Source organism: Helicoverpa zea, chromosome 11, assembly GCF_022581195.2.
Source record: "Helicoverpa zea isolate HzStark_Cry1AcR chromosome 11, ilHelZeax1.1, whole genome shotgun sequence".
Taxonomy (NCBI): Eukaryota; Metazoa; Arthropoda; class Insecta; order Lepidoptera; family Noctuidae; genus Helicoverpa; species Helicoverpa zea.
Window position 1 is genome coordinate 6,243,559 of NC_061462.1, and position 24,939 is coordinate 6,268,497.

The following is a 24,939-nucleotide window of genomic DNA, read 5'->3' on the forward strand; positions in this document are numbered from 1 at the left end:
TCCTAATGGATTCTAATCTCTGAATAACAATAGCAATGTATTTTTTTTACCCTAGAGATGAGTCTCGAATGCCTGGGAGAGTTGTCATGGATAAACAAAAGGTCCTAAGGGCCCTATTAAAAAAATTGATTGCGAGTAGATACGAGACAGATTACATTTTACATTAAAATATTTTAAAATAAAAAAGGTCACTTAATATCATAACTTAGCGCAATCATCAATATTAAGTCTATACTGCAAGAACTATGTTTAGGAAGTTCTGTCTGAAATAAACGTTAGAGTAGGTATTTTATGAGCACTTACATAGAGTTCAACCAAAATTATACACTGCGCGTCTTCATTTTTAGGCCGCCAATGTGACCGTAATTTTTATATCTTGCGATTTACCGATAAGTTAAAGACCTTACCATTTTTATTTTTGTGACTTTTTATTGCAGAAAAAATAAATTATAATGTTTTTTTTTTCATTTTGTTATTTTGATGTTGACACATTATTTTCGCTTGGTGCTACCAAGCAGAAAACTCGATTATTTAAAGAATTTAGTTATGTATGGCAACTCTGACAGTTTGTGGCTTCATTTTGTAGGGTGAGGTGTAAGTTGTGTTTTTTGGATTATTTTGATATCGTTATCAATTTTACAATGCTGAAATAGTGTTACTATCTTAAAAGTGCTCAAATATGTGTCGTTGTAGTGTTTCATTCAATTTTAGGTTGTATGAAGTGTAGTGTCCAACATGTTTCGATGTATACCTTTGTTCAAATGTAATCGCCAAGTGGAATGTGTAGACAAGCGGCATTGCTCGTTGCCAACAATACCCGAAGACATTTTACGATATTCCAGGAGTTTAGAGGAGCTCTTTTTGGATGCAAACCATATACGAGATTTGCCGAAGGTGAGTGTATTGGTAACCTAACTAGGGCGAATCATTTCACTCGTGGGCGTTTACCTTATCACTGCTTAAGTGTAAATAATATCAATGCGTCTTACGTTGTTATTGGTATGAATGAGCATAAAATTCACATTCTTCATAGTTTATGAGCAATCTTGAACTACTCCATAGTACGTCATACAGTATTGTACTCACAGTTTATTTTTTGTAAATATAGTAAAATAGGCGGATTCATTCCTAGTTCCTGAATAATAAGAGATGTTTGAATTTAACTGCTAAATAAACATGTAGTGGAGCTTTTAACTAGCTAGAATATGTAGGTCTCATGGGGTTAATGGGGGACACTGTTATTGGTATGTACTTTGAATTATGCTGTTGTTTAACAGAATTTCTACTGGACAAATACTTAGGTAGTTTAAATAAATATACTTCATATACAATTACTCAGTCATCATTTCATAATCCGTGTATGTACAAGAAGTGTGAGTCAATTTTTTTTTTAAATTATTAAAATACCAGTTTAAATTAAATGCTGTAGTAGTCAAATGCATGCCTATGTGCAAATAAAATGCTACATAATTATGGATTGGAGTTTTTGCACCCCTATTGTATCATCCTTGTGTCAAAAAAACTACTGTCCGGAAGCAAAACAAATGACTGGTTCCTAAAATCAAGATAAGAACAAACTTTTATATAAGTCAGCCATAAAAAAATAACAATTTTTCAGAACTCAAATGATGGAAAATTAACATAAAATGATCACTTAAGGAATGTAATTAGCATCAATTCCTTTTCCTTTAGTCTATTATTGTCAAATGTTTCAGGATTATCAAAATGTTGTTAACAATCATACTTTTTTGTTTCAGAATTTCTTCAGGCTCCATAGACTAAGAAGATTAGGCCTCAGTGATAATGAAATCCATAAACTTCCAGCAGATATACAGAATTTTGAAAATCTAGTCGAGCTAGATGTATCTCGAAATGGTAAGTTCTATTTTAGAAAATAAAACACAACAATATTAGCACTGCATTGTTTTTGTATTGTGTGATAATTAAAGGTCTTGTGTATTAGTTTCCTCAAATCTGCCCGATAGTATAAATATGTTATGAAATAGGTAGAGTGAGTGCGGGAAGGTTTAATTATCTTAAAACTAAGTTATTTCAATCATTAGGTCAATCACTACAGTTCTTGTCTTGACTTCTGCTAGTAAAAATATTTGATCATAAACTGCACCTACATGCATTAAACTCGAATTGGCACAGTTAAATGTCAAGAATTTTTCTAGGCAAACAAGACAATAATTTTACATAAAATATGGCTACTATGGCTACTCATTCAATTATTATTTGTTCATTGTTTTAGCTAAGCAATGTCATTGTTCCAGACAAATAAATGAACTTGATTGAAGTCACTGTTAGGTGTGATTCAATCCTAATTATTTATCAAGCTATAAGCCACCTAAGTATTAGAACAAAAAAATCTTCAAATCAGTTGGTCAATGACCGAGATATCGGCTACCAAACATAAAAGAAGTACAAACATCCAAATTGAGAACCTCGTCTTCGAAGTTGGTTAAAAATAAAATAAATACAATGCGGCTACTTACATAATTAAATAGTGACAACATGATTTTGATCAAGACAGTTCAATTTACCGCTCAGAAAGTTGTAGTGCAATAATGACTTGTTCTTTTACCTTTTTGTTTTCTATCAATTATAACTGGGTCCATAATACAAAAATCACATTGCTATTGGTTCAGATTTAGAACAGCTCAAAAGGTAAACTTTCTAGTCATTGGTTAAAATAACATTCCAAACTGAAAATATTTAAGGTTGTAATGTCCTGCAATAATCAATATGCACGTCGCGTCTCTGTCCATCAAGCGCATAACTTCACGTGCACACCAGGTGCGAAATACTCGTGAATGAAATATCACATGACACAAAAAAAAACAATTCATCTTACTGTAGCTATAGGTCCAAGTCTTATAAACTTTGTAAAACGGATGGACGTCCTGGCAAAATCGAATTAGTTACAAGAATCTGTAATAGTGTAGCTTTTGACAATTGCAGTGTAGGTACTTATGTTTTTTTTAAGCGTGGCAATTCATAAAATACACGATCCTTCCTGCTGCTACCAGCTAGTAATATCAGATTTTTACTGAACCTTTTATAGAACCCTGCATGCGAGCGGGTTATGATGCATTTGAATAATACCTATTAGCAAAACAATCCATCAATACCTAATTGGAGAACTATTATCTCTAAACCATCATTGTTATGTTCGTTCAAGTACCGAATAGCGGTAATAAACGTCTTGTTTGGCTAACATTAAGTTAATGCGCGATGATTCAGAATCTATTAATCTTACGTGTGATTGACCCCTTTTATGTAATGCGAATTAGGCAATTGGTGAGGATTATATTTTCGCTCCAACTACACTCGCTACTTACAGACGCAACAGATGCTATCCAACACTAACGATACCGCAGATTCCAGCTTCTTTTTAAATCGCAGCAAACCAAGTTGATAACAACATAAATAAACGATTTATCTACGTCGACTTGCTCACATGAGGTTTCCAGTGACCTGGCCTTGCACAAATGCGGCACGCGGCTGCAAATCTCCACTAAGCGTCTTTCCCTATTGTGTATTCAATGGGAAAATATTTATTCTTGTTTAGTAATGTTAGGTGGGAATTTCCACCTTTATTCGTTACCTATTTTGCATTGAAGGTCGTGAGCTAGCACGAATAAGCTGTAAACTTTATGCGGTTGTCTTCGTTTGTGGATAGATTAATCATGTTTCATGACTGAGTTCCAGCAGTTTTTTGAAACAAAACGTTATGGCTTATAAAACACACCTACAAGTTCAGAACTTTTATAGCAAAATGTATTTACTGTCTTTGAATAATGCGAATATTATATTACATCGGAATTTGCTTTAAAACCCTTTCATACACCTTAGCTGTCAGTGCTGTTTCTAATTGACTAGGGTCAAGTGTGTCTTTGCGTGCTGGATGTTTAGTTTAATTAAGGTTACTTACCAGTCGCCTTGAAATGGCCCAATTTGGTAAATTGATAAATGACAGCGCAGGCCAAAATCATATACGAAAGCTTTAAGTTGCATAGTTTCACAGTTAAATTCTGTTTCAAGACACGACCAAGATCTCATTCAATTCGTATCAGATTTTGATTGTCTGAATACTAGAAGCCTCCAAAACTTTGTTCTCCAAAAAACTGCAGTTGGCATAGGAAACTTAATCCAGCTGTCTATCTAAACCTACGATTTGATATGAACATCAGGCATGTAAAAGCTAACATTATATACCAAGAGTTTAGCCCATGAATCAAGATTTGTATACAAAACAGCACTTTTGAATAACCGGGTTATAGTTCCATTTGTGCTTTAATCTACATTGTATTGTATTGTATAACGTAAGCGAACGTTCTCACGTATCGCGTTCCTAATTATTCGCATGGTAATGTACGGTGTATCGACAATAGTGCAACTACCTAACATCGCCACTCCATTTAGTATGACGGACGTAACTACGTAATAGGTCACTACCGCAGGACCTACATGACCAATCCGATGCAATAACTCATTTTTATTCAACGTACGTGACCCCTTAACTATGTATTATTGCACAGCAAAGAAATACGTATAAAATATTTCTAAAGTAATGCTCATACAACAGCGTACTCATCTCATATCTATTTAAAAAGTTCTCATCAAGTATCTAAGTCCTGTATAGCATTTGCATCGAATTGACACCAATCTTCTTCAACTTAAGGCTGTGCTTCTATAAGTGTTTGCGGTATGGATACCGTTCCGTTTCAATGCTGGGACGACAGCATGATCTCTCAAACGGAGTTGGTCCAAGTACCATAGATTAGCGTGAAACTGTATTTCATACAACCACCACTGTTCACAGCTGCCTACCCAAAATATTTCTGCACTGACTTGAACATGAAAGGAAAGTGCTATTTTAAGAAAATTTCCACTGAAATAACTGAGCGGAATGCCTATTTTTGGCAAGCTGTGAACGTTGTAAATAAGTTACCAGAGTCTGCCTGATGATACGAATATAGTTGCCGTAATGTGACATATTAAAATAATCCTAATACCAAAGCGTGATAGAACTTAGTATCAACTACATTCTGCATAGTCCCAGTTCGCTGGCAAAAAAACATTGTTTACAGCAGCATTATAGTACTAGTGATCATTGTAAATATTGACAACTTTTTGTTAGTTGCCTGCCTCTGTTATTGAACTTCAGTTTCCTTATTATGTTTTCCTGACTGATTATAAACGTCGCTTATTTATACAGATAAACATAATTCCTTACTAATTACAATTTTGAAGCTTGTAAGATGAAGATGGTTTTGGCCAAAAAATGCCAGAATGTGAGATAGCCATTTTATATCCATCACACATTTCACATTATGATCGAGGGATTCCGAGAAAGAAATTCAAAGACACCCACCAATGCAGAATAACCAAACCACTAATGTTCGACAGATGCAGTGCTCATTGTTTTCGATGTTGTTATATGGAAGACTTTTCCCACAAAGAAGGCTGACCTTATAAAATCTGTCGCACTGACAGTTCCCAAGCCTCCATCAAAATACAGAGCTTCATGACGACGCAAGAGTCGACTGAGAGATGACCACGAATACTGTTTTTGACAGACAGTGCGCTACTCCGGAGTGGAATAATTCACCATCTCTGCCTTGTGAAAATTATCCACGGAACATTACTATTTAAACCTCTCAACTCAATATTTTTACCGTAACAATCTGACGTCACCCGGTAGTAAGTCTATGTTGTTAAACAATTGCGTTCCCACATTAGACGAACACCAAGAATTTTAACAAGTTTTGCAACAAACTATGTAGGCAATTATCAAGCAATCACCATTGAACGTTATGATTTCTTTTTTTTCATAACTGGTCCTGATGATTGATATTTTTGGAAGTCTATATTTGTTGTATCATCGACATTCGATAACGTCTTTTGTTTGGTTAAGATAACCTTAATGTCGTATCAGTTCGTTTTAAATCCACCTGTTTTTGGCTCACTAGGTTATTGTATGTGATGCACGATACGCTAATCATTTTTTTATTTGTAAATTACCAATTGATATTTTGCTTTCCTAAGCCGACAATAAGCATTCTTTGCAAAAACTATCTCATCTCATCTCATCTTATTATGATCGTTCCGTTAAACATTATGACTCTTGACATTCTTGTCAACAAGAATCACCGCTACTTGGTAATTGCTCTTGATTTCAGTCAAAACTCATTTACAAATGTGGAAATGTAAATTACACAAAAAACGCTAATGTGTCTAGTTAAGTATTAATTATGAGGAACCGGGACCACAAAAGGATTTCCGATTTAATTACAACTATTACTTCCTTATTTTATTATGACTCATAGGTTTATTTAGCAAAAAAAGTCGGATGTCGGAATATCCGTATGTGTTACAGTTAGCAAAAACATTGTATTATTTTGACCTAGTAGTCGTTTCGTGTAATGCTAACCTAATATGTTTCACTTCATTAACTTATTTGACGAGGGTACCGCACTCACTTCTTTGTTGTGCAAAATATTGACACCTTACCGTATAGGGATGTACATAATTAACCAGGGGATACGAAATAATAACCGAGATGAGGATCAGTTTATAAATATCTTTGTTGTTGTTTGGAGTTCCCAGTCATTGGAAAATACTGCATATTCTGACTTTAGCCCACTCCATAATAGGACAACAAGAAGGTGATATCAAATCTGTAGTTAGGTCATACGCTGTTTATATTATGGACAATTTTGGCGACCTCAGTTGATTGGTCAATTTAAATCAAGAACTTTCTATTTTAAAACGTTTACAGTTATATCATAAACTGCTTTCGATTACGTATTTCGTGCCCTAAGTATGTGAGTAAAGTATTTCACTAACATCCTACATAGATGGCAAGTTCGCGGTGGGTGATTCGAGTACGTTTCCAACGACCCGTGTAGATGAACTAGATTTCCTGTTAAACTCGCCATCAAGCGGTTAGTGCCATATTATGTTGTATACTATACCAACATCTGTGTATTATTCACAGTTAACTGCTTCGCTCTAAAACAATGCAACGATATATTGCAAATCTATGTTGTAGAATACCAAACACATTATACATACGTATACTTTTCTCCCGCTTCGTAAATAATTCCAAGTGATCAAAATGTTAATAGGCTTTAATAAGCAATTTGTTTGTTATTGCAAAGAGGCCCTGTCTGTTGATGACAACGTGAATCTGGGTGCTTAATTAAGTCGATCCTGCCAACTGTAATTAAATTACCTCCTGTAGTAATAACATTAACTTCAGACCAGCAATTACTTTAGCGAGGTGTTTAATTTAGAGTTTAATAATAAACCTTGTGTGTCACATTTTGCTTTCAGGGAATTTTCGTACACGTTAGCTGCGCTGTTGACGATTCAATTTCATTGAAAGTATCTTGTAATGAGTATTTAGTATTATCAAGCTAACTAATAGACATATTATCGAAGTTTTGTTATTAATAATGGAATACTTTTTTAACTGTTATTTTAACTTAACTGTGATTTTGTACGACATGGGTCCAGAGTGCCTAGTGCGAGTTGAACAAAATTTTGCGAATGACTTCACTGTCGAGTTTAGCGAGTCAACTTCAAACGAACCGAATGCAATATTTAAGCGAGTGCGAGTTGCCATCTCGCAAATTACTCGCATCACGTTTCCTCACGGCGAATAGCGATGATCATTTTTGTTAGGTTGGTGTTCCGTTCGCTTGGTGGGATAAACCTACCAAATTTAGAAAGACGTCATTTTAGCGTGTAATCGTATGGGACGACTGTCTTTCAAAATTTTTGGGGTTATTGTTTGGATGTTTTGTTTATGTTTGACGCGACGCCCGAAAAAAGATTTTAGTTGTTTTAATTTAATTAATTTAAAATGAAGACAAGTTCTTGTCTAGCACCTGGAGTGCTAGGGAAGATTATATATTTCTATGAGTCAGAACCTCAGTTACTTGTTCTAAATACACACTGCACATTTTTTGGGATACGTGCTTTGCTTCTCTAATTGGCCTTTGATAGGATCCAGTGGCAAAAAAGAATAAAGCGGTAAGCACCTGCAAATAAAAGAAGGAGAAAGTTTCTTCAATCATATACATACCTAGTTTTGTTTTGGAAATTGATATTGTAACTTACATGAATTGATAAATAGGTACCTTATGTTCCAAGGAAACACGTAGAGTGGATTTTAGATTTGTGCTGTCTCAGTTAACTGCACAAGAACTTAAAAATCTTCTTGGACAATCTATATCTATGTCTAAATTGCGTCTCCGTGAGGTGAACTAACGAATTAAAAAATGCGTAAGCCCTTGCCCCAATTCTGGCGCTTTTGTTGCGTTCATCTTGGGCCTTTGCGGCCGCAAACATCCTCCGAGCAAAGAAAAAGCGTCCTGCCATATTTTTGGTATTATTTTCACTAAATAAAAACTTAATTGTTGATATACGAATATCTCCTCACTTCACTTTCACCACAAAAATCTTCGTGAGAACTTTTTGGTTAAATTCGATCGCGTTTGTATTTATTTACTATTCGATCTGTCAAAATCTGAATCTCGCACTCGCATCACGGCAGAAATAAACCAATCCCGTGCCTGTCACGTTCACTTGAGAGTCCGAGCGATTCGATTTCGAAAATTTGTAAACTGGCACTCGCTACTTTAGGTTCCAATTTTTGACACTAGGCGGAGCTGTTTTTGTTCCATACAAATCTTAGTATACGCGCTCTCATGTGAGTCCGTAAATAAATTTACGAAAACTCGCACTAAGCACTCTGATTATTGTTTTAACAATAATTTCATTTGACGTTATAGGCGCAAGATGCAAATCTATTTGAGTTATTTCTCCAAGTCTAGTCTACTTTGCATAAAATATGCCTTCCTTGTGGCCGCGGTTCCTCGCTTGCACTATCTTTATTCAATCTTGGCATGACTTAGCAACTACGTGACGTAGTAGCTTTACTGTAGAAAGTTTTCAGTGTAAAGAGATAAAAGCTTAACTGTTGACAGAAACCCCAGTATACAAGCGTATAGAAATTCTCTCCTTGTGTCTGCTAGCTTGTACTAAACAAAATAGGTTGTTGAAAATAACAGACCATAGCAGATAAAGTAAGAAAATATCGATCCACTAAAGAATATAAGATGATATTTTTACACCTTTTTCAATGAAATGAGGCTAACCAAGGCAAGGCCTCATGTGCAAAAGTGTTTACACTGTTCCTAACTGATGTCCCTGGCCAATGCCTAGAAAGAGCAAGGTTGTCGTAATATCTTTGTGAGTAATGGGTATCGCATAATAATTTGATATTATCAGTTCAAGGATTCCCATCACTAATGAACAATTCATATTCTCTAGGGGGGTCCATTGTCGTAGCTTTTATTAATCCGCTTATACTAGGGTTTACTCAGAAATAATTCATTTTATTTTAATTGCCAATTGCTTTTTAGCCAGGGAGCCGTCACGGTTACGATGATAACTGATGGTATGTGGGTGAGGTTGGGATATTGCAGAAATATACCTACATATTAAATGTCAAACCGTTACGATGATGAAGTCGATGAAAGTAACGTTCATCTGTCCAGACACGACTTGCGCGTGAAAAAAATAATGCTTGATTGTTGGGCAATCAAAAACAGTAATAGTTTTAAATAGAATTCTCTAATTGCAAATTGCTGATGAAAAAAAACTGGCTATGAATATGTAATCCTCAAACTTTTCATGAGTAGATTTATTTGCTACGAAAGTTTTAGACTAATCAAAGTGTCTAGACAAGTTATTTGTTTTAGAGGGGTCAGAGGTAGAGCAACGGTTTCAATGACTGCTCATGGGGCTGTTGAACTGACAAAGCGTGCTGCCGAACATAGTATTGTTCTCCATACTCCCACGCGTATGCACCGCTCGCGCTCACCCGTTTGTCTGCCTTATAATAATCATTAAGAATCTCATCGGTCTCTCATGGCACAAATTCCTCAGTGCATGGGAGCCATTTGAACGTCGCTTTTGTTTTTACAAATCAAGCGTACCCACCCACTACTCATGCTTCTTATCACACAACCGGGCTTTCGTAATCCGAAGATTTGATCAGCGGAGTGAGGTCACCTTTCGACCGGTTTTGTTACAATAAATCGAATAAAATATTTATGGGATGAGAAAATTATAGGATTGGTTGAGGTTATTGTAAATCCGACATATTCTAGCCGCATATCTGAAATTAATAATAGCGCATTGTTATTTTATAACAACGAGTCGGCGTAAAACAAATATTATGTTTTCTGTATGATGCGTGATTAATCAAATTCTGGTTCTACGAGACGCATTCATCTCGTATAAAAAAGTGAGAAATGGTCATATTTTATGGGTTTGGTACACGTTCTTGTTTGTTGATTAACATGTGGTCACAAAATAATATTCCGTGACACAGTGGTTCAAATTGTTCTTAACGTGGAACCTCGTTTATGAGCTATAAATTACCATGTGAGTTGTAAGTTTACATGTCTTTACATTAAATATTCCACTGTACAGTAATAAAATCAAAGCGTCAGGAAATATCCAACTTGGGAGCAATGGCACGTTTACTGTCGCAGGTGTGACTAATTCTTGCGTGCGAGCAAGTACTCAGAACGAGATGTTTAATATAAAGATACGTTTAAAAATAATAAAAGTGTACTGTGCATGTTAAATCTATACTATTATGGCTCTTTGCATGATGAATACGTAATATTCGTTCCCACGTTTGTATTTATTGGGTTCGTTTGAAGACTGAGCCACATGCAACAACGTGTTTCGTATCACAACTATGTCATAACAGTAAACATTGCTATTTGCAGGCTGGTTCTATTTAGTCTTCCCCTAGGCAAAATTATGAAAGTCTTGCATCTGAACTGATTCAAAGATTTGAGTAATACGGATGTGCTAAATCATAGCAAGTAAAATTTTACCTTACACATTTTTCTTTAATCCTAGCCCATTTATAACGCTGTTCAAGATGTTCGACTGACGCGACCCTGATTACACAGCAGTAAAACTACGTTTACCTTTGTGACATTGCTTTGTTTCAAGGAATGAGCGTTTAGTTTTACTCCAATTTCAGAAACCACATTCATTACATTAAAAGCCTGTTTTAATATTTTCATTTCAAAATATGCGCTCCAGCTTGTTCACGCATAACGTACTAGTATTCACTCGTTTGTTAATGCTAATCACTTAGCACACATGAAGTTTTGTCTTACTTCCACTGATTGATCCAAAAGGCTCATTTTTGTTTTATGCGAATTGTTTACAACGGAATACACTTCATATACCTGACTGATGTATCATAATTTCTTCCTATCAATCTATACTAATATTATAAAGAGGAAAACTTTGTTTGTTTGTTTGGTTGTAATGAATAGGCTTAAAAACTACTGGACAGTTTTTAAAAATTCTTTCACCATTCGAAAGCTACATTATCCACGAGTAACATAGGCTATATTTTATCCTGGTACGGGCATTAGTTACCACTTGACGCGGGTGAAACCGCGGGAAAACGGCTAGTTAAGGTATACAAGGTAGGAAAGTTTGATAACTGCCGATGTTTTGTTGTGCAATATTAAATTCACCCACAGGTTCGTTGATGTGAGTCGCACAAAACAAATAGGATTTTTGCCCTTAGGGCGCCTATTGTGTTTGAGAGACCCACTGGTTGAATCAACAACGTCCATTATAGTCAACGTTGGGTCGGTATAGACTACTCGTTCGTTGCTTTGTACAACGAACAACTCAATAACGTTCTAATGGGATTCCAGTGGTGGTAAGCCACGCGAGACCGCCACTCGACCGGCGACTATAACTTTTACTGTTCATTTATCGAACCTGCATTGTTTATGTAGGCTCGACCTATAAAAGTTACACCGTATGTTTGTACTGTTTTTTATTTCCATAAAGGTAGCTATTTTTGCAAGGCCAGGCCGGACGTACGAACATGTAAATCAAACATCTGTTAACCAAACTATGCGGTATGAGAAATGGGTGCGTTCGAGACCCAACGAAAATCTGTGGTTGTCTGCCGAACACTTGTTACATCATCTCTTAAAAATAAATTGGTTGCTTGTTCAATTAATAAACTGGATCTTGTGTGTATTTAACAGGAAGGTTAACAAGAATAATTACTTTAATATTTAGCTATCTACAAAATAATTGCAGTTAATTAAAGAACATTTTTAAGAATCTTAAATCACTGGACATAGAGACTTCATGGTCGCTTACCATGTTATCCGAATTCTTTTCACAATTTAGTAAATCAAAATTTCTCACAACACGATAAGAGAATTACAAAAAACTAAACAGAATTTTTGAACTGTCTGCATGCACACGGTGAGCGCTACGCGACAACACATGCATGGTATCTTGAAAACAATGCGCAAATAGAATTCAAAATGAGCCTGATTCATTCACCTGCTTACTTTATTTGGCGTGACTCGTCTTTGATGCCTTTTTGAGCTACTTTATCAAAGGCGTAACACAAGATAACCTCCACTAGAAAACTCTTTTTCCAAAATCCAATCCTGTAGTATTGCAATGCAATTTGCTTTTAGATGCATCTCCAATCTGCGTAGATGCCTATACGATAATCTGAGTAAGAGAGATTCCGCCGCAGGATGAAGATTAATTTCCTTCCAGTTGCCGTTCCTAAGCCCCCACCGATTTACCGTTGGTTTCTGCATGTTATTGCTACGGATATTACGTGATATTGGTCGTATGCTCATATGCCACTTGTATTTGGAAACAACGTCAATCATGTCTATTTGACCGAGTTTTTATGAGTACTCTCTTTATTAATAAGAATGTAATCGTGAAATATTTTTTTTATATTAATTTTATTTCTTATTTTTGTGAACTCTGTTTAACCAGTAATTGGCCACTGTGCAAGTCCGAGTCATAATGTTATGGGTACTTCGCCTTATTGTAGTAGCTGTTGATAAAGCTTTTAATAAATACATAACGACAACAGTAAAAAAAGATGTTGGATGAAAGTCACTGGGCCACCTCGAGTCTTAATAAAAGATTCCGCTCAAAGTCACAACTTGATAATTGTTTTTCTTGTTATACTTTCCATTTGACCTACTCTTAGTCTTGAAGCTAATTAAAACGATGCTCAATCTAATTCCATGAAAAGTTATAAAAGAGTTCTTTGAATACGCAACATTTAATTGAAGTTCATAATTATTCGGATCACTGACATACGGGAACGCTCGAGAGTTGTAGTACTTACCATATAAATAAACATCTTCAGAACACTTTTCGAATTACAGCGGAAGTGCCATTACCGTAGACCTGTTCGGAACAGCTTCCCGCACCCTTCAGATAAACAAAGAGGGCACTAAGAATCCACATAACATACCTTCTTAAAATAGCTACACTTTTGAAAAGAGCATTTCCCCGGTCTCTGTTTTAAAAATATGTTCAACTTAAACATTATTCAATGAATGATTTACTGCCGCTTCAAACACCTGTTACATAAATTGAAGATTTTTTTAAACTTACAGGAAGTTATTGAAATTAGTTTAACTACTGTTAATCCAAAGCTGATTTTTACGTTGATGATTTTACGATGATCTCGTTAGTTATGATACCTTATTAATTTCATAATTTTGATGTAAAATGATGCAATAGCTTTTGGTCTAATAATAGTCGCATTAATGGGGTGATTGTAAAGTTTATTATTTTTTAATGTTTTCTGAGAATATTTTATGCTGCACTATCCACTTAGCTTTCATAATGCATTAGTTTCCTGATTGAAAAGGACCGGCTTGTGTTATCGTTCGGGTTCATCCATAAAATAAGCATAGCTCGTAGCTTGACAAATAATTGATGACGACACGCCCGTTGGAATGCCCGCCCGCAAACCGGAAACCGGGGCGCACTACCGTTAACATCGTGAAATTAGAAAACCAGTTTCGAACTACCTTCGTAATAGCGTTTATTTTGCTCATTAAAATCTATTGTAATTGTGAAGCATTAAATCACAGACTCAGTAAAGTTCATTTCGTCCGCCCAGTGGTCAATTTCGTTGTTCTTTATTGCCTTCTCCACTCCTATGCCATTTAAACATAAGTTAGAAGCTAAAACACACGCTCCACGTTAATAAAAGGCCAATCCGGTCTCTTCACTTAAAATAGGCACGGATTGCCAATGCAAATATGCCGATGTTATGATAGAAATGCTGGAATGTTGCAGTTTTGTTATAAACTCTTGATATGCATATCAGTTGAGCACGCTAGTCGCTAACTAGTGCCTACGCTAGTATCCGTCGGTCGATTAACTACGGCTGTACGGGTTACGGGACTGTTACAATTTATCTGCTTCGCTAAACACGTTTTGCAGATACATATTTCGTTTGATATTGTAATAAGTCGATATCTACTTCTTTGGTTATTTTTATTTAAGAACTAGCTTCTGCCCGCGACTTCGTACGCGGATCCTGTCCCTTATGCCAGCGACTGCGGGGTCAGCAAAATTAAAGATCTGGATCGTCTGATGTTGAATTTAAAGGGCCCGTTGACGGGCAAACAACAGTATACGCAAAATCATTCGAAACGTTCCATAAATTTCACTTTTGTACGTCAACGGCAAAAGCACAGCAGACTAAACAAAACGCTAAGAACTAAAGCGCAATAGGCGTGACCATAGGGATAAAAGTAGTGATTCTAATTAGTCCGCATTTAAGTGGTTTTTCTGAACGGACCCTTAAATAACAAAGTAGTGGTGACCTAGTGTTTAGAGAACCAATCTCTCAAGTATGAGTGTGTGACTGCGATTCCAGGTCTGGCAAGTACTTGCCAATGCAACTTTTCTTAGTTCGTATGTACTTTCTAAGAATATTTTGGCCACCAATGACCGGTTTTGAAACCAATAACTGTGTTTCGTTCGTTGGCAGTCGTTACGGGTAGTCAGAAGCCAGTAAGTCTGACACCAGTCTAACCAAGGGGTATCGGGTTGCCCAGATAACTGGGTTGAGGAGGTCAGATAGGCAGTCGCTTCTTGTAAAGCACTGGTACTCAGCTGAATCCGGTTAGACTGGAAGCCGACCCCAACATAGTTGGGAAAAAGGCTCGGAGGATGATGATTTCCTAGATAGACCTGATTAATTAAAATCTAGCTGCCTGCCCCCTCGTCCCCCGCGGTACTGAGTAGGCTACCCTGTCATGAAGATAAATGGAAAAGAATACAACACTCAAATAGCATTAAAACTCGAACATTCATTCTATAAAGTTTTGTAGTAAAAGAGTAAAATTGACGATTATATACCTACCATCACCATTGAAAGCCTGTTCTAAACTATTACCGCCTTCACCGCTTGGAGGTACTTGCAGCTTATTATATCATTATACAGTGAAATTAGAGATAGCTTTCATTTCCACATCAGTTGTTTCTGATCTTCGATTCTCATAAGTCAACAGAAAATATACATCAGATCGAACAACTTTTGCTAAAACGTCATTTCAAGTGTACTTGGAGTTCAACTTCAGATGTTTTAGATCTTCGATTTTTGTAAGTCAACAGAGAGTGCTCATCAGATTGAACAACTTTTGCTAAAACGGTATTCCTATGTACCTATGCTATCGTGTAGCTGGGCTCTTGAAGTTCCGCATCAGGTGTTCCAGATCTTCGATTTTTATAGGTCAATAGAGAGTGCTTATTAGATTGAACAACTTTTGCTAAAACGTCATACCTTTATATGCTATAGTCTAGCTGGGCTTCTGGAGTTCTACATCAGGTGTTTTAGATCTTCAATTTGTATAAGTCAACAGAGAGTGCTTATCAGATTGAACAACTTTTGCTAAAATGTCATACCCGTATATGCAACAGAGTAGCTGGGCTCTTGGGGTTCCACATCAGGTGTTTTAGATCTTCATTGTTTATAAGTCAGCAGAGAGTGCTTATCAGATAGAACAACTTTTGCTAAAACGTCATACCCGTATATGCTACAGAGTAGCTGGGCTCTTGGGGTTCCACACCAGGTGTTTTAGATCTTCATTTTTTATAAGTCAACAGAGAGTGCTTATCAGATTGAACAACTTTTGCTAAAACGTCATACCCGTATATGCTACAGTGTAGCTGGGCTCTTGGGGTTCCACATCAGGTGTTCCAGATCTTCAAATTTATTCTCTCAACCGAAAATGCTCATCACGTGGAACAATTTTTGCCATGGCATCATTTTTGTATCTCTTATAGTTTTGCTGATCTGTTGCAGTTCTGCACCAGGTCTTCAAGTTTCGAAGATAAATTATAGCCTATATGTTGCCCCGACTTTATACCGATACAACAAAGAAAAAATCATTGAAATCCGTCCAGTAGTTCCGAAGATTAGCGTGTACAAACAAACAGACATACAGACATACAGACATACAGACATACAGACAAAATTTTTTTTTTGGATTTGTGCTCCATTACTGTTTCTAAACCCCACCCAATTATTATTTTTTTAATATATTCAATGTACAGACACAGTTTTTTTACAGATTTATTATATGTATAGATGAATAGAGGGATGGAAATATTATGTGCAGATTCAGATTATGGTCTGGTACGTTTTTTGGCTCTTTAAAGTGGTTGGTAAATCTAAATTCTAAAAATCCCAAATTAGGTCTTTACAATTCAATTAGCACTACAGAATGCAAGAAACAGTTAAAATGTTTAAATAATCTACAGTATGATATTTATGTTATCCATCGATTTATTATACAATCTTTGTTTGATTCGAGAAAAGTGAGTTAAATATGGCACATGATATTCAATATGCTGTTACCATAAAATAATAAAACATTTAAAACGTGAGTGACGCACGGATGGTCTAACAGTTTTATTTTTGTCTTCGGCATGGTGGTTTCAATTGGAGCCAATAAAATCTAATCAGTACGACCAATTTTTCACCAATATCATCTCCAGATTTCGGCCCATTTAATCATTTATAATGTGACCCTTTCACTATGGGAGCTTCTGTGTGTGTTTTCTAGAATAATAAATCAAAGTTATTTACTTCTGTTTTACCACGCGAACAAAGCTGTCATTTAATCCAATTGAAAACTGCAGACGAAGTGACACCATAAGCCACATTTTTTCCAGTTCAGTGCGGATATCTAAACAACGCTCGTAGTAGACACACAAGGATGGGAAAAGGGCCAATTTAGGTATGAATAAGAATAAAAAAGATTGATTTGATAAAGTTAGAAAAAACTTAGGTACGGACTAGTAATATAGAATCGCAAAGGCTGCATAATTTGTCGCTTGGATAACCTTTAGCAACTCTTCAAAGCCTTTTATCAAAACTTTTAAAGCTTTGCATCCGGAGGCAACTTGTTCTGAAGAAGCAACAAGCTCTCAAAGTTTATCCGTTAACGTGGGTAATGTAACGTGTAGAGAGATCAAAATTGAAAGTGAAATCAAACGGTTACTCAATTTTAAACATAGAGGGCCTTACTACAAAAACTTTAAACCCTGTTTTACACTTGTCTAATAAAATTTTGGCTGCAAAATGAACTATATGTCAACGTCATAATTTGACATTTTTTTAGACAAGGCATAAACTGACGTTTAAAAGTTTTTGTGGTAAGACGGCCAAAGTTTGAAGTTCACGATTTGCCTCATGGTGCTATTGAAATAACACAAATGCTAGCTTATGAAACAAGTAATTTTGGGGTTTATACAGATCTTCGATAAAATTAAAAATGTTATTCTTATTTAAGATTTCGTGGTTCGGCCTTGTCTCCTCGTCGTTTACAATGTTTTGTTTAACGTCTGGAAGCGTGGAACAATCGCAAATTATTTTGATGACCGCAATGTTTATGTCCATGTGCCAATTACTCTCACGTCGACCTTCGGCGGCCCTTAGCCTCACTGAATACGAGCGATGCAATAGGTCCTTGTGCGGCGTTAACTGTGCCATATGCCGAAACTGCGATCCGTTGTACTGCCGTATTTGGATGTACTGTGTTGCAATAACCTACACAGAGTGCTTTCATGAAAGGTTACGAAAGCATACATTGTATAATATGTATCCGTTTATGCATGCATACTCCACGAGGTACCAAGTGTATAATATCGCTACAAAATTTTAGTTTGTTGCAATATTTCTCACGCCATTTCGGAATCTCAGAAACAAAACAATATGCTATTTTAATTCACATCAAAGTTACAAACATTTAAAAACATGTGATCTTTGTTTATATGACAAACCTACTACTGGAAACTTAAACTGCAATGACCTATACGTATGGACAATACGATTATAACTATGAAGTGAAATTCATGTACCTACTGATCATCTGAACTGTTTAAATACTCCGTTAGTAGCAACGACCATATAAATATGGAGTCAAGTCTTGCACCAATATACGTAAGTCGTATATTACAATTATTTATTCACTTTGCAGACATTCCCGATATCCCGGAGGATATCAAGAAGCTGCGGGCGCTGCAGATCGCGGACTTCAGCAGCAATCCCATCCCGCGGCTGCCGGCCGGCTTCAGCCAGCTGCGAGCGCTCACGGTGCTCGGCCTCAATGATATGTCGCTCACCAGCCTGCCCAGCGACTTTGGCAGGTGAGATATAACATACAACTCTTATTTGCAAGCTACATTCCTTTAGTGTCAAAGCGAACGCTTCTACAAAAAGTTTTCGGTCATTTTCTCAATGCTAACTGACCTGTTTTATGAAAAAAATTGACTATGAATGCATACCTGCGTTGCGTTTGCTCATTTTATAAATAAACTAACTAGATAAAATAAAAGATTCAATCCTGAGACTGACATAATAAACGAGATGTATAACTAGATGTCACCGAAAATTAACTATAATAAAATAAAGCCATTTTTTATTAGGGCGCTGATTAATACCACTGTCCTAGTCCTGTTATGACTTATACTGTTTTGTAGTACTTGGCATGACTAATGATCTCCATACAATGAAAAAATTGTCTCGTGTCACGCCATACAAACGGATTGTACGCGTTTATTGCTTGTTTTCATGTGGCAATTTGCTTTATGCACACGATAACTAGAAAATCATGAAACTATTGATATTAATAAAATGTTATGAAGGTGTTGACAACTGATTGAAACTATTGATAATACTGCAACGGGTTATGAAGTTGCTAAAAACTTAGGAATTTGGCTTTGATGAGAATTAAATCCCACTTGACTTGTTATCTAAATAAAGAAAAAGGCAAATTCAGTTAAATGAGGTAGACATCGAGTACTTTTTTTGAGTAAAAGTAGAGTGTCTCTCTACGAATATTTTATTACTCTCACAGGACTTTTCTTATAAGTACATATAATGTAGTGGTAGATACTAAAACCACAACAGAACCATGAGTTAATCTCAGGATAAAAATAACTTTTGTTACGGGGTCATGATTGGCTATTGTTCAAAGATTGAATCCAAAATCGCTTATTACAGATAACGCGATTAGTTTACTTTTACTTGCCTTGCCGCTAATTTCCTGTGGGAAATTGATTTGTTTTGATATCGATCAGATGGCTTTTGTGAAACATCAACACCAAACTACGCCTTTCTAAAAGCGATTTACTGTTAAGTATTAAGTATTATAGTCGTCAATGTTGATAAACCGAAATCCGAAAGGTCAGATTTTTTATTATTGTTCTTTTAATCCAGATTTTCTCATTCATTTTGTTGGGTCTTTAATTTGTTTAAAATATTTGATGTTTCAGTACAGGTGAATAATGTTTTGACCTTCAATTATCATACATCTATGTATTTTATCCCTATTGTTTTAGTTACATCCTATTGGTGTAAAAACCAAGATGTACAGTAATTTTTCAGAGTATGTATTATGTATGTATGTGGTTATGTACCAGTAGTGGTTGTGTGTGAGACACTTAAACAGTTACCGCTTTAACATTCATAAGGTAGGGAATAGTGAGTTTAAATTATTCAGCAGATTTTAGCAGACTGTGACGTTCCTTTCGCAAAAATGGACGGAATATATTTATTTATTATTCAAGTCAGTCTTCGCGAATTCGAGTTACTGTACTGATTCCACTAAATTATGAATTTCTTTTCATGTTACATTTGGTGTGCTGAAGACATAATTAAATTTCAAGTCAACGAGATTTAATTAGCTTTGCATGTTGATAATAAATTGTTACTAAATATTTTCTAATCTACGTATCAGCTCTGTTATAACCGTGAAAGTTATTCAGTTGATGATAAAAGTCACGAGTCTAGTACACTAACAAATTGTATGACCAAGCTTTATTTGAACTCAAGGCGAAAGCGAAAGTTGAACTGGAAAGCTATGGTCGGTCTCTTGGAATAACCTCGTATCGACGACGTCCAAACAAACAAATAATACGTTTGTAAAACTTGTTTCACGTTCTTTTTGTCTGAAGTACATTCTTTATTTTCTCTATAAGTAGCCTCTATTGTGTAACTGTTGCTTATGCCATTGTATTGAGATTACAAAGAGAAAAAAGTTGTTCAACTACTTTTTATGTTTCATGAAATTGTAAGTCGATGCTAATATGTTGATCTAGTGGAGGTTCCAGAGGTACTTCTAAAGGTCCTTCCGAGGGTCCTACTATGTTGTCAAATTATGATTTTATAAAGGGAATCAAATATTCGGAACAACATTTGGGACGGTTCGGTGGATCGGAGCAGAGGAATAATAATCCATCCCATATTAAAACTAAAATTAGGTAAACGAGTTTTGCTAAAGTTCAGAGCACTTCAAACCTTCGAAATTCTGTATAACTGCAAATACTGGTTTTGGTGTTCGTAGTAGGTACTCGTACCAATATCAGCAATTTGGAAGCTAAAGCCTTTTCATTTACGTTAAGGGTCTGTAGATCCTAGCTGTAAGCTGATTACGGCGTAGCATTAACCTCGCAGATCGATTGATTAGCTTTTGCCTATGCACTTACATTATGCCTGCGTAAGACAAATTAGATCAAAGTGTGCAACGTAAAGTTCAACTCGCGTATGTAAGTTGATACCTGCTTTATTAGCTGTAGAATTCATATGATCGTCACCGTCCAGTGCCTGTATCGTACGCGTGATGCTGATGACTAATACCTTGTCTTGACAGCACCACATGTGCATGCAGTTCGCATGATGTTTCAATTATACCGACATCGGGTTGCAAGTAACTTGAATTGATTGATATTCAATAACATCAATTAATACGTAAGCCGTGAACAGCCTTTTATAAACTAATATTTAACATTCATTACGTTTAAAAGCCCCTGGTTCAGCATAATGAATTCTCTGCGAAGTAAAATTACTTTATCAAGGACCCAATTTCGGCCGTTTGGGCCATCACTTTGTGGTTCGGTTTACTTTATATTTTTGGAGCGCGTTGGTAAACGAACAGTATATTTTACTGTAGGTTCTATAGATTTCTGAAAATCACTCCCTGTACCTCATTGCCACAGACCTTTTAGCAAAAAATGTGAAGTACACTAAATATAAAATGTCATTAAACAATGGTTAGTAGGTCCGTTAGTTAAGTGTGTAACGAACGACGTGTAACATTACCATCGGTGCTTGAACCTGTTACTTCACATCACGCTGATTAATGTTTTCCTTTACGATTTAATTGACACATTACATCTTCTTCAAGCTCGGAGCTGTTTTCAAGATGACTTGTTTTTATTACAATAATAAACCTTATTTCCCGTAGCCATTAAAGATTTTTGATGATTGTTGCGGTTTAACATAGCATAAATTAACAAGAATACAGGTTTAATAACGTTCTATTTTAGAATTTGGGTCATGAACGTCGAATCATGATTACTAGAAAACGTACGCAAGTATCATGTTTACTCCATATTCTAATTAGTTGAGTTCATAAGCGGACTTAGTGTGAGTCAGAGCACGGTGGCTGTTGTAAAGAAACAGCGCTAAGTACTTTGACATCGACTACGGAATGCGGCCTCAAGGCTCTAAACAAACATGACGTGTGCTCACGTATTATCAGTCAACAATAGGGCTTTTCATAACACCATAACATCAGACAATTGCTTAATATTTGCCAAGTTTCGCAAAGGGCAGTGAGGTAACTTTTGAGCCTCTGAATTTGAATTAATACCCGAGTTGACTGTATGAGTTTATTTCCAAGAATGATGTGTAGGCCAAGATTCAACAATTTTCTGGGAATGCACCACAGGGCATGTTGAATATAAACCTAACGTTGTGTGAGCTCTTAATCATATATTTTAGTTGAATGCACAATACTTATTGACCTCTATAATTTGTTGTTTTACAAAGATTCACTCGATAGTTTAATACTATCATCAGTATAATCAAACAAATTCTGTACAAACGTAGTTAAAAATAATTTTGGTAGCTCCTACATAGTTTATCGGCCCTTTGCACTAACTAACTAAAACTTTGTTTGTTTATTTATATGATAAAGTTTAGTTTAAAATAACACGCGCTCTTAAACTGTATGTAATTTAAAACCTGTTTGAAACTTTAATAACATGTTGCTTCGCTAAAGGGTTTCTTCCACATTCCAAACAGGATAATTTTCTGTGTTTGCGAGACATGAATTTAAAAAGGTGTGCGTTAAATGCTTTAGAACCTGCTAGACTTATCTATTTAACCCGTACGTGTCTAGTCAGTTACTTCGTCGCCTGTCGCAAAATTACGTGCCGCCTCCGATATGAATTCCGTTGCTTTGACTGTTTCTTACGTGAGAGTTCCACTTGTTTCTGTTATCAGCATCTTTTTTGCGAAGAATTTGGTTATACGCCACATACAGCAGCCCACTAAGTCTGCTTTGTCCTCTGATGCAGGTGAATTCGTAATGTTACTTCGTTGTATTCCCGTTTCAATTATTTAAGTTTAGCAAATATGATTTATATACCATGGCTTCAGGCTCAGCGACTATTTTTCAATATTCTGTTCAACAATGAGCTGAAATTACAGAATCTCATAAACTCGCATTTTCCAAGTTCTGAATCCGACAAACATTGGGTCTTCATTTCATTATCTTGTTATTACCATGCAGACTTTTTGGGAGAACGTTTTATTCGTCTGTGATGTAAGAACTCCCTATTCGAAATACGGATATTAGAGCACAATTGCTTCCTCAGTGTAATTTGATTTTGCTATGATAAAAAATTAGTTTCCGACTACAAAACGAACGAAGTTGTTTCTGTTTTGTCATTTCCGTATTCATTTCTCACGATGCATTTCACAATTCTCTGAATCAGATGCCGTCTTCTGCAAGATTATTCTTAAATCAAAACAAAATACACAGACTGACTCTTTGTATACATTTGACTCTGTTCCATGCAATGCGAGTTGTTTTATTAATACACACATCTAAAACATTAAATAAACACGTAGGATGCAGTATTAAAGGCAATAGTAGTGAAGAGCATATTATTATAGGATTTACATTTTACTTATGCCTTGGGGGATTTGTCTAAGCTAAGAAAAAAAATGTTGTGTTAAATTAACCTTGCAACGATGCAGTGGGAGTCGTTGAGACTTTGTCACTGTGGTAGTCGTTCTATTGTGTTTCCACCTCACTGAATTGTCTCATCAAATTATTATGTCACAATTGCTGGCTTGTGAAGGTTACATGCTATTAAATTAATGCCTTACCTTTATTTACTATCTATAAGCGTTTTAATATAGGTCTTTTGTTCCTCTTTCCAGTTTGATCTCACTTCAATCACTTGAGTTGAGAGAAAATCTACTGAAGTCCCTGCCAGAATCGCTGAAGAATCTTACGAGGTTACAAAGGCTTGATCTTGGTGACAATGACATTGAGGAACTGGTACGTATATTTATGTATATTTGAGCTATGACTTTGACTACATACAAATCAAATAATATATAAACCTAACGTGTCGCATTTGGAATTTCAGCCGGGTTTCATCGGAGAGTTGCCCGCACTGGAAGAGTTATGGTTGGACCACAATAAACTACAGTATTTGCCGCCAGAAATCGGCAACTTAAAGGCACTAATATGTCTAGATGTAAGTGAAAACAAACTAGAGAAAATTCCTGAAGAAATCGGAGGACTGTCTTCCTTAACCGACTTACATCTCTCCCAAAACATGCTGGAAACTGTACCTGATGGTATCGGAGATTTATCCAAGTTAGCTATACTAAAGTTGGACCAAAATAGATTACATACATTAAACGAAAATGTAGGAAGGTTAGTATATCGCACTGTTTAAGATATATTTCATTTTGTTAGTTTATCTTGGGCTATTTATAACGCTAATGATTCCGTATTTCTCTTCCAGGTGTACAAATCTACAAGAGCTTATATTAACGGAGAATTTTTTAATGGAGCTGCCTAAGTCGATAGGGAATCTCAATGAGTTGACTGTACTGAATGTAGATAGGAATACCTTGGCTGAAATACCGTTAGAGATCGGAAATATGACTTTGCTCGGTGTGTTGTGCTTAAGAGATAACAAACTTACGAGATTACCGAACGAGCTGGGAAATTGTAAATCGCTGCATGTATTGGATGTTAGCGGGAATAGGTAAGTGGCATTACCACGATAAAATATAGTCGTTTATTTAATTGATAAGCCGTATAATATGTATGATGCATGAATAGTTATTACGTGCAAACAAGTTTGAAACAACCTGGGCTGATTTTTGTTGCTGATAATTATGACATTGAATGACTGAATGGCGTACTTATTTATCTTTAGGTACATGCATAATCTCATTACGTAACAAAACGATCAACATTGCAAATGTAAATCGTAATCGGTACAACAATATTATACAATGAGAATGTAACTTATTGATGTCCTAATGATTTCCGTTGAATTCTTTACAAAAACAAAATGTATTCTTGGAACGGTTACTTTATTGCAATACTTATACGTGTTATTTAACAAGTGACTTGTAAGAGGTAGGAATCACGTACTGGTAGGTAGCTAGGCCAAGTCTAGTCGTTGTGACCCGCACGC

The 24,939-nt window shown here is 35.9% G+C and overlaps 1 protein-coding gene across 12 annotated transcripts in view; it reads left to right on the forward strand.

The window, feature by feature from the left end:
• The first annotated feature begins 554 nt into the window (after nucleotides 1–554).
• Nucleotides 555–24,939, forward strand: part of LOC124634293 (protein lap4) — a 72,750-nt gene continuing 48,365 nt past the window's right edge. For 10 of the 12 annotated variants that reach the window (XM_047169796.1, XM_047169801.1, XM_047169798.1 and 7 more), the window contains exons 1-6: nucleotides 555–894; nucleotides 1,758–1,875; nucleotides 18,405–18,573; nucleotides 23,660–23,780; nucleotides 23,872–24,164; nucleotides 24,256–24,501. In XM_047169796.1, coding sequence (XP_047025752.1) covers nucleotides 736–894; nucleotides 1,758–1,875; nucleotides 18,405–18,573; nucleotides 23,660–23,780; nucleotides 23,872–24,164; nucleotides 24,256–24,501 — 1,106 coding nt within the window. In that variant the 5' untranslated portion in view covers nucleotides 555–735. The remainder of the gene's footprint in view (nucleotides 895–1,757; nucleotides 1,876–18,404; nucleotides 18,574–23,659; nucleotides 23,781–23,871; nucleotides 24,165–24,255; nucleotides 24,502–24,939) is intronic. The other 2 variants (XM_047169817.1, XM_047169818.1) reach the window with 1 other exon arrangement.